This window comes from Cotesia typhae, unplaced genomic scaffold (assembly GCF_013202065.1).
Source record: "Cotesia typhae breed Kobodo isofemale line unplaced genomic scaffold, CoteBio_Ctyphae contig_59, whole genome shotgun sequence".
In the NCBI taxonomy this organism is placed as follows: Eukaryota; Metazoa; Arthropoda; class Insecta; order Hymenoptera; family Braconidae; genus Cotesia; species Cotesia typhae.
The window spans coordinates 2,995,882-3,014,717 of NW_027423761.1; the positions used below are offsets into that span (position 1 = coordinate 2,995,882).

An 18,836-nucleotide genomic window follows, 5' to 3' on the forward strand; every position below is an offset into this window, starting at 1 on the left:
TTTCATCATTATCTAAACGTAATTTATGATTAAAATTTAATATATTGAATATTTAAATAAAATTAACATACCATACAATGAGATAAAAATGTTCCTCTTTTGATTGCTGTTGGAAATATTTCCGCAAAAGATTTAGAGTAATCATCATCAAAATCATGAAAGATTTTTCGTGGTCGCCAATTCGTTTTTAATGATGATAATTTTTGCACTACTGCAAGACAACTCTCTGGAGTTTTATCCAATACTGGAATCCAAGCGATTGGAAAAATCTGAAATCATTTGTCATTAGCTATTTGCTCATAAATAATGTAACTACATATTATTTTTCTTTATATTTACATGATCGGCAAAATATGTTGAAATACTAATTAGTTGTACTGCGCCAAAATTTTGGGGAGTATTTTAATGGTAGATTGAAAGAAAAGTTCATATAATGGTAATTTACTCATTAATTGTTTATCAGCAAACATAATATTTGTATGCTGATGTTCAGTATTCTTTAAGAATAAAACCTCAATTTTTCCCCGATTATGACGGGATATGTTTGCAAAGTTTTCCATTTCCATTTGCTCGTTAAAATCGTTAACCGATTCTAAATTAGGGAGTTTTCGATTTCGTTGCCATGACTGCATTTTTAATTTCACCGCATCCAGTGTGAGAATGTTAGCACTCTCTTCATGTCTGTATAAAATCAAAATATCAAAAATTTTATAGAAATCATGCGATTCATATAATTTAGCAATATTTTCATTACTTTATTACACTACACATTATAAATTCAAAACAATATACTTACAAAATTGCTATGTCGTTATATATGTTTTCAATGCTTCTGAACTGTTTTTGTATGGCAGTATATAAATCGCAAAAAAGAGCATTTCGATTGGCATCTTCATCTGGGTCATGGCTGTGTTCGTCTTTATCCGGGACATACGTAAAATTGTCTGGTGGAATTAAAGTACCTTGTGCGGGACAAGCATCTGATTCAGCATTAGAACAAATCAGACGACTACAACAAAAGCATTAGTAACGTATATTTATGAAATTAATATAGTGCTAACTTTATCATTTAGCCTACATTCATATCTTACTTATGTCACTTACATCGATAAAAAAAATTAAAGTAATTCTAAATTAAACTACATACTATCAATATCTTCATTTAAAATCGATTTTATCAATAAACTGGAAATCTTATTAAGTCTTCGATTTAAGTATAAAAAAAAAAAAAAAAACGTAAATTTGAAAATTTACATCAAATCAAGTGTTTTAAAAATATCATTGTTTGAAAATTTTCAAAATATTGGTTTTGTGATGTTATGTTCGAAATCTATGTTCTTCATTCCCACAATTTTTTTTTTAATGTAGATGTTGTACATCAATAATTATGTTGTGAACTGAAAGAGCTTGAAAATTTATAGAGGAGTATTTTCGAGCGCTTTGAGCTGGAAAATAGAAGGAGGATGTAAGGTTGATCCGTGGGTCCAACCGCTTTTCAGATTTTTTTCTGGTTATATATGTAAAACATAATACACTCTGAGTTTGCTTGAAGATTAAGTTAACACACGAGTTAATAATTGGCTTCAAATAATTGTTGGAGGTTTAAAAGACGCCGAGCTTGTGACATGTTACCAGTATTCTGATCAGATTAAAAGTTACGGTAATAATCAAATTTGATAAAGTCACGCCTCAGAGAAAACAGCTATCTTTCCTATCTTTATCATTCTAAAGGTTCTTGATACTTTTGTTAAAAAAAACTCATGATAATAAACTCTACCTACAAAACAGAATTAGCCTTAATAATAATATATTGAATAAATGGTTTATAAAAACAATAATGATTAAAATATTGCGTAAACTTTAAAAAATTATCCGTAAAAGTTTGTAAATAATCTTTATTGGGTTACGACTTAAATATTACGATGAAACTTAAGTTTATTGGTCGGTTGAAATTAAAGAACCAATATCTATTGTAATTAAGATTCATAATTATAAAAAAAAAAAAAAAAAAAAGAATGAATATAATTACTTTCATAAAAAGATAGAGAAAGAATGTGATGTTGTATAGTAGCGCAGAACTTGTCATTATTATGTAAACATTAACTTAAATTTACATTTTTCAAATTTAATGTTTTGACAGACGAGAATTTTTTCACCGATACCATAATCTTATTTACTTTATTTATTTTAATAACTAACAATAATTATTTTTTAAATTCATAAAAAAAGAAAAAAATAAAAAAATTTGTAAGAAACTTGAAAGAGAAATAATTGTAACAAAACAGCGTAGTTAATAAGCAAGTTGTAGAGTTATTTATATTATTTTATATTGTAAATCTGCTACGCGAGTGATCCCCATACATCTCTGTAAGCGCTCGGTCATATAAGTCACGTGATATCAATATAGCAGCCACAAGTATAAAAAGAACGCGCAGATCAGTTTCCACGTTTTTTTGCTTTTTTATTAATACTCTTTGTTCTATTAGTATTTTTTCTGGTTGCTCATATTAACGGTTTACGGCAGTTAATTGCTTAAAAAATACCAGATTTATTGAGTACTACAGAGTAAACCAGGTCCTATTAGGAATTAATACAATAATAATCGTATTATTAAAATTAATTTAGTCATATACGTGTTATTTGAGCGTTACTCAAGTAATGCTCACTCAATACGCGATATTAAGAATAAAAGTGGCAAAGTGTTATATTTTTGGTTAATAAAATACGATTCAAGTTAATTGCATTGACAAATTTAATTCTTCCTACACCTGCCCGCCTCCTGAGAATACATATTAAAGGTCATCCGAAGTCACTTCATCATGTTGACTGATACTAGGGTCCAGACCAGACTGACTGCAAGGATCCACCAAGGTCCCATCTATCTGGACACCAATACCGAACGAACAGATTAGGATAAGTTTTAGTATTAGTTTGGTAAGGCGAGTTCGGGTAATTTAAAGTCTCTTAGCCAGAGTTTTGATTCACGAAAACTGCAGCCTTAGATCAAATATGTAGTTGAACGTCCACCCAACGTAACAAAATATACTTTGCAATTTGAATAGTTTTAAACATAAATAATTCGCTTACCGTTTCCCTTTTTTTAAATATCTTCCATAACGATATCGGTAATTATGAAATATCCTATCTGGTAAAGACTCAATCGAGCTTTATGCAGGACGTCGACGTCTTTGATTGATTTTTCAAGGTTCACCACGATCAACCATTTTTGATAGATTAAAATTTTTTTTCATATTTTTAAATTTAATATCAATAAATTGACAAACGCTGTTGTATATAAGTATTTAACGGAAAAAGAATATTTGTATTCTCAGAACACAAGACAGACTGAGTAAGCGCTTTCAGACTGAGTGTCGTAAACACACTGCCCAATCGACTTGGTTACAAGTCGTTCATTTCCGTATCCCTACTTCGTGTATAATAGAACAAAACATTCGTGCGTATGAGTACATTTATGTTAGTGTGATCTTACCAATTCTCATATTATGCGTTGATTTATATCGCCCGTTTAAAAATATAGAAGCACATATTACTAAAGCTCATAGCTAGATAACGACTTGAACAATTAATTTTTTCGCAGGTCTTATTTTTATCTTTTTAATTTAAAAAAATAATATGAAATTCGTTAAATTTAAAGTAAATCGTAGAATAATTAAAAAAAAAAAATCATAATTATTTATCGAGGTCTCAAAAAAAAAAAAAAAAATTACTATGGTAAAGTATCCAGTAAAAATGAGACCAGTAGTTGAACAGACTTTTAGAATTGTTGTAATATAAAATCTGTATGTATATTATGAGTAATATGTGCATGTTATAATTATTCAATGATACAGTAATTGTTTTCTGTAAGTTTTTTCAATTATAAATCAAAACAATTATATTTTTGTTAACTTTAAAGTTGACAGGTTGAGAATAGCCGATAGGTGATATTTTTTTCATGAAAAAGGTACTAAACCGTGACTACTAAGTGAATTTTCTGAAATTCTAAAAAAATATTAATAACTACGACTAATAATGAGGCTGCCCTGTGCTAATATAATCTTTTAATTATATTTAATTAAATCTTTTTAGTTACTGTACTTGGAAATCTCAGTCATGTAATTCTTAACTTCATTTTAACTGATAATATTTATGTCTAAGAAATATATTATTAAATAGTATCTTAAAAAATTAGATTACCACAGCTCAACCTCAATTAAAATATCTTAAAATAAATTATCAATGTATTAAACTCATACTGATTCCTCCAACTCAACTAATTTAACCACAGCCATTTGAACTTATTGTAGATCCATGACGTCAACTTCCAGAAAAATTGGTAAATGAGCGTAATTGTTGTCATCAGGATTGCCTGTAATAAAATATAATTTATTAATTTTTATCTTTATACTTTTTAAGGAATTATACGTTTTTTTGTAATTTACCTTCTACATCAAAATAACGATTTGCTCGGAATGCATTTGAAACATTGCTAATATAGGCAAAGAAGTGTATAAAATCTAATGTTCCTGCATTGTATAATTCCCAAATTTTTTTAATTTTTGATTCTCGATAAATTTCTTCGGGTAGTTGACGTTGTCTTATTATATCTTGTCCATCTTCTAATGATGCTGATTCAATTCGTGTTATTGCTTGAAGATTAGTGAGTATTTCTAAAAACCCAAAGCTATATTAAATTTTTTTACGTGAAATATTTATAAATATTGCATCATTATATTAATCATACATTGTTCAAAATGCTGATGTATTAAATAATGGAATGGATTTCTTTACTTGTACCTGTAAACTTCCATATTGGTGGATGAGTTCCAAACCGAAAATTCGCTTTTTTATTATAACTTTCGGTGAAGTTGTTAGTCCGATTGTCCAAATTTATTATGCTCCACATAATAGGTGGCGTTCTAACGATCCATTCATCATAAAAATACGCAATAAACGGATAAAGTCTATTTTTTATATCTTCAGGAATGGCGTTTAACAACCAATGATATCCGCGTATGACATCAATTACTGGTAAAAAAGCTAATCCCATGAACTTGCGTATAATTATTTGGTCATACTTCCTAGTTCTTATAGCTTCAAATAGCTTATCTTTTTTTAATCTTTTTATCAGCGCCTGTATTCATAAAATTAGTATAAAAAACTTATCGTAAGTTAGGCTCATTTTTACCGTATGTAAATTGTTCCAATTATAACTGCAAATAATTCAGTTTAAACCATGTTCAGTTTTAAAAAATAAGTTTATCTACAAATAGCAACTGCTATACACTAATGGTATTCGTTTCATTCAAGTAATTATTGAATATTATAGCATTAATAAACGCTTTTTGTACTTGCAAATAAGTAACCCTAAAACTTACATTCACTAAACTGAAAAAGTGAATTTTAACTTGTATGGAAAGAAATTTAATAATGATTTTTGAAAGATAGAGGAATAGAAGAAAGGGCTGCATTTTGAATAAATTCACAAGAATGCTAAATCACCTTGGTTTTAAATGCATTTCATTCCCAGAAAAGTCACCACCTCATTCATTCAAGTGCATCTAAATCATATCAATTTAAATTTTAGCTTAAACTAGAAAAACTTTATTGATTCACCAGAAAATGCCTGTGGATCTCCAGATTAAGAACTGAATAATATAGTTATCTTTTTGTATCTGCAGTATTAGATCCGAAAGAAAAGATAATTCAACATCCTGTCTAAAGTATTTCATTTAATTCGATCACTAAATGCAATCTTGACTTTGAAATGAAACATGTAGCAGGATATCTGAGTACTACTTCAGGAGCCCTATACTGTGAAAATATTCCATTGAATCTATCTCGCATTTTAGTATAAATATATAAAATTTACTCAAGTTCCATAGTAAAAACTATTCTCGAGTAAAATGGATCTTATACAATTAGATACAATTATGTATAAACCCGAATCGAAATTTGAGTTCCGTTTTAACCGTAATTTTTTCCTATCTCAATTTTACGGTCAAAACAGACTTGGCACTGTATTGACAGTTCATTTAAACTGAGGACTGGTTTCACCGTAACTAGTGGAGTTTCGTCCCATTTTACCACAATTACGGTCAAACCAGACTTGAAAAAATAATAATATTAAAGATAATAATAATAATAATAAATAATGAATTAAATTTTGAAATTCTTAGGGATCCGGGTTCAAATCCAACTGAAATCCAATTTATTCATTTTTTTCCCCTCCGGACGTAAAGCGTCAACTTTAGCCCCGCTGCGCTAAACGAAATTTCCGCTTTACGCCTTCGTCGGGGAAAAAAATAGTATATACTCCTCGGGAAGTGAATAAGAAAGCCTCAGATCACATGTTTGTTGACCTCGGCTCCGCCTCGGCCAACAATTGCATGTGCTCTGAGACATTTCTTACTTTTCTTCCCTCGGGGTGTAATATACCATTTTTTTTGTTTTCATCACTGCAATAATAATAATTATTATGAATAATAATTATTATTGTTATATACAATAAGTAGTAATAATTAATAATAATTGTCATTAATATAAAAATTTGTCATTAACAATTATTACTACTATAAATTTCGTTTATGAACAGAAAAAAATATATAAATTAATTTTTTAACAAAAAAAAAAAATGAACCATCTCCCAAATTCGAGAGAGTAATTTTCCTCGAACAGGGACTATTTACTGTCCAGTTTTTACAGATTAAGGAGTAGAGAGATAGGAGGAAAGGATTATTATGTCAAATTACCCTAATACGCTTCGTAAAGAAAGAAATAAATAAAAATCGCTTTGCCCTAACCAAGAACCGAACGCAGGACCTATCGCTCGCCAGACGTATACGAGCTACTCGCATCGCTACACGGCCGACTGGTAAACGCTGAATCTCAGTAGCATTATAAACTTTTTAAATGACGCGTCTTCAAATAACTAAGTTCTGAGTGGAACCTGAAAAAGAACTTTACGAAGAAATTAAATGAATCATAATAATTATATCTATAGACATTCAAAATTCCCATTATCCTTAATAATATATAAAATTTTGAATTCGGGACAAAAAATATTTTAACTTATTTTACATATTATCACTCTAAAAATGTTTAAGATCTACATATACAGGATTTCGAAATTGAAAAAACAATAAATTATTAAGAAAAAAGACGTGGATTTAAAAAAAATATGTAACGTAATCCAGTTGTAAATTTAAATATTTATAAGTGTTCAAAAGCTTATAATTTGGTCACAAGTGGACCAAATGACACCCTTTTTTCTTAAATTTCTTTTCTTTTTCTACTTTTTTTTTGTGCCTTTTATAGACGAACAATTTGTTGAATACTTTTGAAAAAAAAAAAAAAAAAAAAAAAATATTACATAATATGTCGATACTTTCTGATACTACCATAATTTTAAAATCATTCAAATTTACATTAACTCACAGTCAAGTTAATTAAATTGAATATAACTGAGTAACTTTCAGCTTCTTTTTTTTTTGATATGTGTTGAAATCTTCTATCTAAGAGGTATTTACGTATATAAAATCATAAATTACGACCTCTTTCATTATACAATAAATTTATAAAATTTTACATGGTTATATCTATATATATCAAACGCAGCGTTTGATTGGCTTGATATCAACGGACTCGGTAGAGTCTGCCGCCAATTTCCGTTCTCAGAATGGTATTTTGAGGTGTACATTTTTTTTCAAATTTATTTTGATTATTTTTTTAAATGATATTTTCTAATAGCAGTTTATGTTCTTTATTACACGTATTAATTGATTATTATTAATTATCTTGATAATTTTTATTTAAAATTATTAAAAATGATCAGCACAAACTATAGCGACCGAGATTTTTAGGTTTTAACTTCTTTCGATGTAAAAAGTGACATGCCACAGACTAAATAATTCGAGAATGCATGGTAATCTTTCAATAGATGAGAAACTACAGTGAAAAAAAAATATTTGACAGTCTGCATTTACACACGCCAGGTGGCGCAAGAATTATTTTTAAATATACTATAGCTTAAAGGGAATAGTTTGCCGGCGGAAATGTATTAAATATATATTAAAAATTTTCAATTTTTATTATACGTACTGAAATCCGAACAAAAACAGATTCACTATAAAAAAAATCGCGCCAAGTCCACGTTCACAAGATAATTAAGAAAAAAAAATTTTTTTTTCTTTTCAAAAAGATATAAAATTAAAAATTAAAAAATCCAAGTAACCGATATAATTGTATATGATTTTTGGAAATTAAAACAAATTTTTTTGTAAATTTAAAAATTAAAAGAAACAATTTTGGAACGTACTTGGTGTGCGTCATTGTGTACTCCAAATTTTTTTCAAGTCCTAGTAGATAGATTTTACGAATTTCATAAAAAGTGAAATATTTTGCAACCACGCACATTAAATACGTTCCAAAATGTTTCTTTTAATTTTTAAATTTACAACAAAATTTTTTTTTATTTCCAAAAATCATATCCAATCATATCGGTTACTTGGATTTTTTTATTTTTTATTTTATATCTTTTTGAAAAGAAAAAAAAATATTTTTTTCTTAATAGCCTTGTGAACGTGGACTTGGCGCGATTTCTTTACAGTGAAACTATTTTTGTTCAGATTACATAATTTCTCGTAAGAAATACTTTCATCAGTACCAACATTGAAATGCCCAAAAAAAATTTGTTATTTTCAAATAAATAGTTGAACCTACTTGACAGAAATGAAAGAAGCAACCATTATGATTCGCTTCCGGATATATGATTCTTATTGCAGCTTTTAAACCAGATTCAAAGTCCGTCATTATATTATCGGGAACTATATGAGAGGCCACCTGAGTTTTAAAAAATTGCAAACCAATCTGATGTGCAGCAGCTGATTTCTTTTGCATAAGCATCCAACACACCGGTAAAGCCTTCATAAAAAATAAAAAAACATTATTATTATTTTATTATTGATAATTATGACAACAGATAGTAATTTTAATGACATAATGAACATTTTTCATAACTTTAGATTACTATGATATATGAACTAAATCTCGTCAACTGGACCCCCCATTTTCCACTTGATTATCGAATTCAGGTATTAGTATTTTTTCATAAAGTATTAACTATAAACAATTAATCTCCCAAACAGTTTTTAATAATTTTCATTTTAACAATAATTTTTTCTTGAATGAAAATTTTTATGACTTTTAGTTAAAAAGTCGATAATTAAAAAACTATTGGAGATATTCTAATGAAATTTTCAGGATTTATAGTTGAATACTTGTATTTAAATGAAATGAATAAGAGTTCAAAATATTTATTCATTTCCATATCGTTAATTAACTTTTAAGTTAACAAATGAAAATTTCAATCACTTCTCCCTCAAAAATCGAATTTTTTTTTCTTGATATTATACATCAAACATTTAAGAAACAGAATCCGCAAAAAAATTTGAGTGCTCGCGATTAGATTAAACAAAAAAAAAATTATTCATGACGGGCGACGAGCGCTGTCGGTACAGAGCGCTACTGCGCGTCCCTGATTTATCTTTACATTTACTCAGTAATTATAAATAAGAAACAATGCTTATTTTTTTTTAATAAAAATGTTAATTAATTAATGATTTTATTGAAAAAAATACACATAGTGAATAAAATATTTTTTTATCAATAAAAAAAAAAAAAATTTAAACATATTATAATGTTATAAACATATCGATCTTGCATTTATTTTTTTTTTTAAACTTTGTGATAATTTTTATGTCGTTGGAAAAAATTTTACATTCGAGTGATACATTATTTACAGCTTTGAAGTGATGATACTGCGTGTATTTTTAATCGTTACAGTGCTCCTGTGAATACCATGCTCTTATTCATTTAATTCGTTAGAAAAACGAGTTTTTTCTGAGAAATCTTATTTAATCAAAAAAAAAGGTTTTTTTAACGTGTTCTGTAGTTATTATTATTTAAAATTAAAATTAAAATTAAAAAAATTAATTTTGGTTTCTGTACTCAAGCAGATCATGACTCTCATGAAACAAATTATAAATTGAGGTATGAGCAATCTGTAACGATTAAAAATACACAGTATCATCACTTCAAAGCTGCAAATAATGTATCACTCAAATGTAAAATTTTTTCCAACGACATAAAAATTATCACAAACAAAGTTTTCGCACTTTATTTTTTTTCTGTTACAAGTTTATGAAGAATTTCATAATGAAAAAAAAAAGTTTTCTAACATATAGCCGAAAAACCTACAGTTTCTTCAAAAAAAATATTTAATCCCCTGTAAAAATTTTTCGGACTTTTCTCTGAAAAACTCTAAAAAAGACTTATCTTAAGTTCTAAAAGACTTCTAAAGACTTTTTCAGAGTTTTTGAGAAAAAAGTCCGAAAAATGTTCACCAGCGATTTAACTGGTCTAAAAACCGTATCTAGAAGAATTGATGATTTTGTATGTTATAAGTTTTTGAATTATCAATCTATATTCCATTCTTTATAATTACCAAGGAATCTGATTCTTTTCACAAAATTCGGTTAAAATTACAAGCAATCCCTAGCGGTTTAAAATTACGGTGGAACCGCCGTGAAAGTGGAACCACCGAGTATTTAGGGTAGGATTACGATATTTTCACTGTTTGGCCACTGTGGGTACTCTGTATTTTCACGGTGTAAATTATGCATTTATAAAGTTATCGTAGTGAATCTATGGTGGTTTCGCCATCAATGATCACGGCGACTCCACAAAAAAACTACGGTGTTTTAATTAATTGTTCAGGAGTATTGAAAGTGGTAAGAGCACTGAAATACCACAATGAATCCACTGCCTATGACCACAGTGACTTTACGAAAAACCACGGTGTGTCAGTTGATTGCCCAAGACTATATACTATGGTTAAAGCACTATGAAACCACGTTGCATCCACGATGTTCAGACTCTTAATAATGATAATAGTTCCCATAATGATATAAGAATAGTTCCTATAATAGTATAGGAATAGTTTTCATCATTTTCTTTTTGTTTACTCATAGAATTATGTAAGTGTTTTATTATACACAATGAACTTTCTATGGCAAATTTAGACGAACAAATTCATACAATTGTAAAAATCGTCAAATTAATTGTAATAATAATTATAGTTTTATTAAATAACTTCTTCTTCTTTACAAAAAAAAAATAATAATCTTCAGATTTTCTGCCTAGTTAAATATTAATTATGTTGTAAGCAAATGACAGAAGTTTTCACTTGACCTTAATTCTATTTCTTTTGCAATAAATAAAGTGAATGCTGAATTGTAAAATTTTATGATAAGAATATAATAGACATTATTACTATACTTTTTACAGGATGTATTAAAAATTTAATATTAAATTAATTTTTTGAACAATTTATTCTAATGTAAGAGATCTTATAAATTTTTACAGAAGTTATTATTCTATGAAAAACCGTTTTTTTTTTTCATATTATTATAATTAATAAATGATTTTTGAATGGTATGAATGATTTTTTGATACAATTTGAACACATTCTATTACGTATAACAATGGAAAGAGAAAAGATAACTTGAGACCAATTTTTTAGGAGATATTATACTTTGTGATTTAGAAAAATTGTTTGTGATTTTAAAATATTTTCAATTTTTCACAAAAATTTTGAAATTTAGAACAGCATGTATTACTATTATTCGTTATTTATAATTTCACATAAAATTAAACAATCACTAATAAATAAAATTATAATCCAAATATTATTAGATTTATGCTAAACTTTTTCTAAACATAATATTTATTCAATTGTAGAACAACCTCATTAAATAGTGTAATGATGTATGTATTATATATGTTTTGTCGGAAAATATTCAATGTGAATATTTTCCGTAATTTTTTATGATATTTTAGGTTTATGCAGTGAAATAAGTTATGCGTGATGTTTTTTGGGGAATGCAATAAATTTATTGTCCTCGGAGGAGAAAAAATCCTAACGAGAGCTGAGATAAAACAAACCTTCTCGAAAAATTCATACAAACGCTGTATTATGTGTTTGAGTATGTATGTGTAAGTGCACTGTGTACACTGCCACATTTCGAGAGAAATAAGCGGTAGGGGTGAGCTCAACCTTCTTGATTATCAGTACGGCAGTGATAATTTTCACTAAACGTTTTATAACTATCATGGAAAAGTAAGTCTTGGGACAGAGTGTTATTGTGGTGAATATTCTTCCGCCAATAACTCCTGGAGGGACATTACCTTGGCTCGCCTAGAGCATTGGTAAGTACTTCTGAAACTCTTGACAAGACTTGACTTCCCTGGATTTTTGACCATCTGTCAAAAATCCAGTAGGTGATCATAAGCCGTGTAGGTGGGGGCGAAGAGGACATTCTCCATTCGCTCTCAGGGTAGCTGTTTAGGCCCAGGGGTGACGGCTAGTCTCCTGGGGAGCGGGTATTTAGTTGTTGGAGTTTTAGCTCGCGATTTTGGGACGCTCACGGGAGCAAGAATGTGTGTAGAGTTGTCTTGAAAAGACCAGTTTTGACAGTTTTAATCGGATCCTTGCGATTACCGACGAAAGTTTATTTTGGAGATTGTTTGCTTTTTTATTTAGCTTTTGGGATTTAATATAACCTAAATTTGTATCACGTGAGTTTTTGTAAATCTTGTCCACAATTTATTTAAATGATTTTGATAAATAAATTTATCTATTATATTCTTTATCATAACCTGTTGGACTTTTGGAGTTTATTTTAGATTTAGTTACTCTATTTATGTTATTTACATCTAACTGAGTTTGTTTTTGGCTTTTACTTTATATCTTGGTATATTTTTGGTAATCCCCGTTTGACCCTGGACTTCGGCGAGCTTCAGATTCGAGCAACGGGGACGTTCGTGTCGCAGTAGTATCATTTTATAGTGCTTTTTATTATTTAAAAACACTCAAAAATTATCCGTTACATAACAATTGACTAGCAAGACGCTAATCGAACTGATATTATTAGTATAGGAATTAGATTCGTTTACCAGTAAGAAACTAGTAATACTGAATTCACAAGGCACTAATCAGATTAAAGTTGTCGTAATAAATAAATCACAATTGATTAGCAGGAGACAAATCAATTGATTATTTGTTAGCGTGGGGGCTAACTATGAATGCTTTTAGATAAATTGATGTTGATTCTACAAAATAATCGAGAAATTAATCTAATTTTAGTTATTAATTGCGCGTAAAGATTCTATAGCAATAGCGTCGTAATGAACAATATGTAAGTTACTGAGAAGTTATAAGTTAAACTGCGTTATAATCTGAAACAGCGTATCTATGCCTCGAAAGACAATAGCCCAGTGACTTCGTGCCTTTTTGCTACGGAATGTATGGATTACACCCGTGAATTTAGTTTTAATTAAGTAATATTATCTGGCCAACTATGAAATAATTATTTAATAACCCCCAATTATAAATGATATATGATATATACAAATGATATATTAAGCAAGCAAGACCGAAATCCTTTGTTAAGATTGTATATAATTGAATTCACGAGAGAATTATGATAGTTTTAAGAATGCTATTCTAGTTCATGTGTCTCTAGAGCAACTGGTGTTTACTGGCACGCGGCGAACCGACTTCGCTCCCCTTCAGTCGTTGCGCATGATCAGTAGCCGACGCCCTTTATTGACTTATATTATGCACGTATCTTAAACTTCCGAGATTCTGATGAATATGATCCGATCACCCATAGACGGCACCGTATCCCGGTTTTTGGCAGGTAGCTCGATACACAATAAATATGACATCTTTATTATAAATTAAAATCTAATTATAAAAACATATTATAAACAATCCAATTTATGTAATTAAAAATTTTTTAAATCTTATTTTTTAATTAAAAGAAAAAAAATAATCTGCAACATTAAAGTTAAGTTAATTCAATATTTATTTGTTCAGTTAAATTAAATAAATTTAATGATAAAAAGTTAACAATTTTAGTATTGAACTCAGGCATTAAGAATAGGATCTCTGCTTAGATGCAAAAGCTTGTAGAGATACAATGCTCTAAAGTAATTCTCAGATTTTTATATAATATAATATTCAAGCTAAATCTATTTTTGACCGCTTTTTGAAACTCAGAAAAGCAGGGCAATAATCCATCAGTAACATGTGAAATTAATCAACATTTTTTTACTCGGCTAATTAATTTGTAAAGAACGACTTGTGCATAAAATTTACATTTCCCTAAGAATCACTGTGTATTAAGGGTGGCAAAAATGAATTCATATTTTTTGGAATTATTTACTTTTGGAATCAAATTAAGGATACAATAAGCCTCAAAAAGTCTTTAGTCTATATTAAATCTCTTTCAAAATCTGTAAGTAATTCGAAATAACTTTAAACACAAACGCTACTATGATACAACAATACAAATGATTTTAAAAGATGTTATTTTATTATAATTAAAAAAAGACCATTCGGCAGCCGAAATGGAAGTAGATTTCTCAAATAAAGGAAATTTATTTTTTATAAAATAATATAAATAATAATATATAACTGAATTAAATGATTAAAGATAAATTCAATAATTCAGTTAAATTTTAAGCCAAACATTATTCTAATTTTCGACAGTACCTCATGGGTGATGCATAAATCTGTGTGACTGATTTACTGATGACCTACCCGAATACATAACACGAAAGATTGATCAATATCATGATTGTTCAATCTACATAATGTCTAAACTATAATATAGCCAATAATTCTAAAACGGCAGCAACAGTAGAACTGTTTCTTTCAACGAATTCGAAAAAGAGTAATATTGAGGATATTACCACTTATGAGGAGTAAAAATTGAGGCTTATCAAAAGAGCATTACGATGCAATTAATCGAATTTCAATATTTTGTCTAGTTCAGAAATTAAACTAAGTTGAAAAGGTAAAAACATCGATTTTTACGATTTTCAAAATTTTAAAATCCTGTCATTTCCAAATTACTCGCCCGATTAAGCTCATTTTCGAATTTAACCTTGGTCTTTATTGATAGATAAAGAATGTTGAGTTTGAGAAGAATCGATTAGAACTTGAAAACGCTATCGTGCTGACAAGCCGCGTTATATCATATAAAGATATATATACATATATACATAAATTTTTGAACAAACTACATTTTCTGACTCAACTCGACAAACTGAGTCAGAAAATGGCTGAATTTTCTAAAAGTTGCGCCATGAGGACGGCTGCAATATTTAAATTTTTATGAACTCTACTAAAAAAGATATTATCGATAAATAAACATACCTTATCATTAGTCAATACAAGTATTGTAAAAAGTTGATAAACTTTGGGCTCTTTTGGCGTACTTCTAAATGTTCCGTCCATCAATAAAGTACTCGTTGATATTGACCTCACGAAATTTAAATCATAAAAAATGGTTAAAAAACTGTTGTCGGGTACTTCTAACGTTGAAAAGCTTAATTGACCTTGCGGGTAAACTGTGAGATGATTATACTGTGGTAACCCAAGTAAAGTCACGTAATGCTGTAAATCACGAGGAATTGGTGGATAAGGATGAGATCGATCACGACGTTTCCAAATGTCCATCAACGGCTGCATTTTAGCCCAAGTATAAATTCTGGATGCTTCGTAATGGCTATTTATTATGAAAAAAAAAAAAAATGTTATCAATTCATTATATTAAAAACATAAATCAATTATTATATTTCTATCAGATATATTTACCTCGGACTGTAGTGATCATAAATTAAGCGTGGAGATCGATATGGGCGTGATATTGTAGCATTGTACAGCTCTTCTTGAAAAACAGCATATAATTCTAATTTGGGGTCATTATCATGGTCATGATTGACAGATAGTGTTAATTGACCATTTTTAATTTTACCACAGGCATAACAACCTTTGGAAGAACGTTCGTAACACCTTACATAACTGCATGGAAAGAAATTTTCTTTAAAATTTACTGTTAGATTAACGAGAAAAAATTACCGAACTGTATATTGTAATCATGGGACGCTAAGGCACTGTTTTACGGTATATGTTTAGGGATAAATAATAATAATTTATTGCCCCGAGATGAGAAAACCCCCAGCAAATGTTGAAGGAAAAACTTCTTGAAGATGTATAATGTGTGTGTGTGTGTGTGTGTGTGTGTGTGTGTGTGTGTGTGTGTGTGTGTGTGTGTGTGTGTGTGTGTGTGTGTGTGTGTGTGTGTGTGTGTGTGTGTGTGTGTGTGTGTGTGTGTGTGTGTGTGTGTGTAAAATTGTGTGTAACACACAATCGGGGTGAGCTCGACCACCGTAAATAATCGCTGGTGTGGGAACCAGGTATGATAGGTACTAGTGTAGTTAAGTTGTATTGTGCTAATGTGGGAATTAGCTAAGTAAATTATATTAGTGTAGGAACTAGTTAGTTAATCCACAGAGTTTGGTAGAATCTGGCGCCAAGTTCCGTTCAAATCTCTGCTGACCGAACGCCAGAACTACTGAATGTGTATACTGCAATGAGAACGGTTTTTTTAGGTTGAGAAATTTTATTTCTTTGTTGAAACGTTTTATCCACAAATGATTCTTTATAAAATCAGCCTATTGGTTAACCAAATGGATGCGGGACAGTACTTAACACTCTTAAAAAGAAAATCTCATTCATACATTGTACATGAAAAATTCCAGAAAAAAAAATGGTGATCCGAGAAAATAATTTATAAACAACTTGATTGTCTTTGATCAAAATAAATGAAATTTTATATGAAATAAAATATTGTGGAACTTATAAAGTTTACTTTTCAAACTTTGATCTTGTTCAACACAATTGATTTCTTCAAAATTGTTTTGTTAGGTCAAGTTAAATTTTGTATCTGTCTAAAACTGTATCCCGGGTGTAAAAATTAATACTTCTAATTATGTTATATGAACATGCTATTATATGAAACGGTGATTTTTCTCGTTTTTTGCTTGAACGTTTTTCTTTTTACTGCAAAAATATCATTTTTCAACTACACGGATATTTTCTTGGTATTGTTTATTTGCTAAGTACTCGGAAAAAAAGAAAGTTAACTAAGCTTCAATTCGATAATTTGATTATAAGCAATGTATACGCCGTTAAAAATCATCTAAAAATTTTTGAAGACGAACGTGATGAAAATTAAAAAACTTCTAGTTTTAAAAGAGATTTCAGCAATATATTCGTAATAGTATAATTAATTATCATTATTTATACTGAAGATTTGTAAACATAAAATTTAACATTGAATAGTATAAAAAAAGACCTAATACATCCAATTTAGATCGTACATTAACAAAAAAAAATTTTTCAAATATTCTTAGCATTATTTTTATAGTACATTTAAAAGATTTTTATTATTGAAAATTTGTAAAATATGATAATTACATTGATAATTTTCCAATGATTGGAACATCTAAAGTAGATGTATAAGTATTTGTAGTTATCACGATTATCAGAAAATTATAAAAATTCTTATTGTCTATATTAATAAGAAACATAAATATTTTAGAACTTCATAAATCTCGTTAGTCAATTTTTATAAACGTATTTTAATCTTCAGATAACTTCAGGTGAAGTTATTAACAAGCATAATTGTCATTGAAAATTTATTGCAAACAGTATATAATACTTCAGAATATATTTAGTTGAAATTAAAAAAAAATATGCATTGTAAAATTTTAAAATATGTACTTGGAAATTCAAAAATGTATCAAAATTTGTATGTACTATTTGCAAATTATTTTGAAAGACAATTGTGCTTGTTAATAAGACGAAATTTTTAGATATTTCGAAAACTATTTTTATAGTGTATATTAATAGAATGTTAATCCCAAAAAAAAATGCCTCTACGTAGAAATCGAATTTAATTGTTTCAAAATCGCACCGAAAAGAATTGTTCTTCCGATTTTTATTCTTGACGTATTAAGACAAAGAATGACCTTGATCTACTTGTAGTTAACAAAAAAATATTAAAATAAATTTTAAAAAATACTGAAAAGTATATGCATGTGTGTATATAAATACCCAACTTTTTTTCGGAAAAACGTATCGAGTAAAATTAAAAAAAAAATTGTAAATACTAAAATATTTATCACAAGGCAAAAATTTTTTTCAATGTTTCTCACAGAGCGTCATATATAAATATACGTCAATAAATATGTATACAATAAATAGCACGCGCGATGGAAAAAAAAAAAAAAAAGGCATAATAAATTCAACTGGTTCATACAATAAAAGTAATACTTGTTCGTCATTCTCCACAATATAAAAAGATAATATCATATAAGTAGATAATATTAAGATCAAGATATCAATATTAATATCAAAAATATAATTCTTCATTTTAACTAAATTTTCCGTGCGTTCAACATACCTTACATTCTCACACGTGCGATAACAATTGTACCCGAAGCCGTCGATAATTTTTTCAGGAATTTTTAATCGCTGCTTGTTACTACGATAAAATACTTTTTTATCCATCACTAGTTTATGAATAACAATGCAAAAATTTTAGTTTTAATTAGCAGTTAGAACGAAAATCAAGCGATGAAGTCTTGATTAATTCCAATAAATATGTAATAAACGTACGGCTGACGAACTCACAGACTCACACTGGCGTTCAGCATCAGCTTTGGTTTAAAATGAGTCGAAGAAGAATGCAGTGGAGGGGAAGTAGAAGCCTGATATTCACGATTACACATCTGTATAGAAAGGGTATATAAGTAGTAGTGATGAGGCCACCTATCTACTGGTTAAACAACTATGTGAAGGGAGGAGCTACTCTGAACAGAAAATCTTCGTTCATGCGCAGTACATTTAAGAGTTACAAAAA

The 18,836-nt window shown here is 28.7% G+C and overlaps 1 protein-coding gene across 4 annotated transcripts; it reads right to left on the bottom strand.

Moving 5' to 3' along the window:
- Positions 1-71: 71 nt before the first annotated feature.
- LOC141532433 (uncharacterized) lies at positions 72-18,636 on the bottom strand. 4 transcript variants are annotated; one of them, XM_074250772.1, is made up of 11 exons: positions 18,378-18,634; positions 15,725-15,931; positions 15,284-15,635; positions 8,722-8,922; positions 4,798-5,134; positions 4,443-4,670; positions 4,257-4,369; positions 3,088-3,994; positions 797-1,009; positions 340-681; positions 72-269 (listed from the first exon to the last, which is right to left on the bottom strand). In XM_074250772.1, exons 1-7 carry the CDS (start codon positions 18,482-18,484, stop codon positions 4,299-4,301), a joined length of 1,503 nt encoding a protein of 500 aa, XP_074106873.1. In that variant the 5' UTR covers positions 18,485-18,634; the 3' UTR covers positions 72-269; positions 340-681; positions 797-1,009; positions 3,088-3,994; positions 4,257-4,298. The 4 variants fall into 4 exon arrangements, with proteins under 4 accessions (XP_074106873.1, XP_074106876.1, XP_074106875.1 ...); XM_074250775.1 differs by lacking the exon at positions 8,722-8,922 and having other exon boundaries at positions 18,378-18,636; XM_074250774.1 differs by lacking the exon at positions 3,088-3,994 and having other exon boundaries at positions 4,275-4,369.
- Positions 18,637-18,836: the final 200 nt, after the last annotated feature.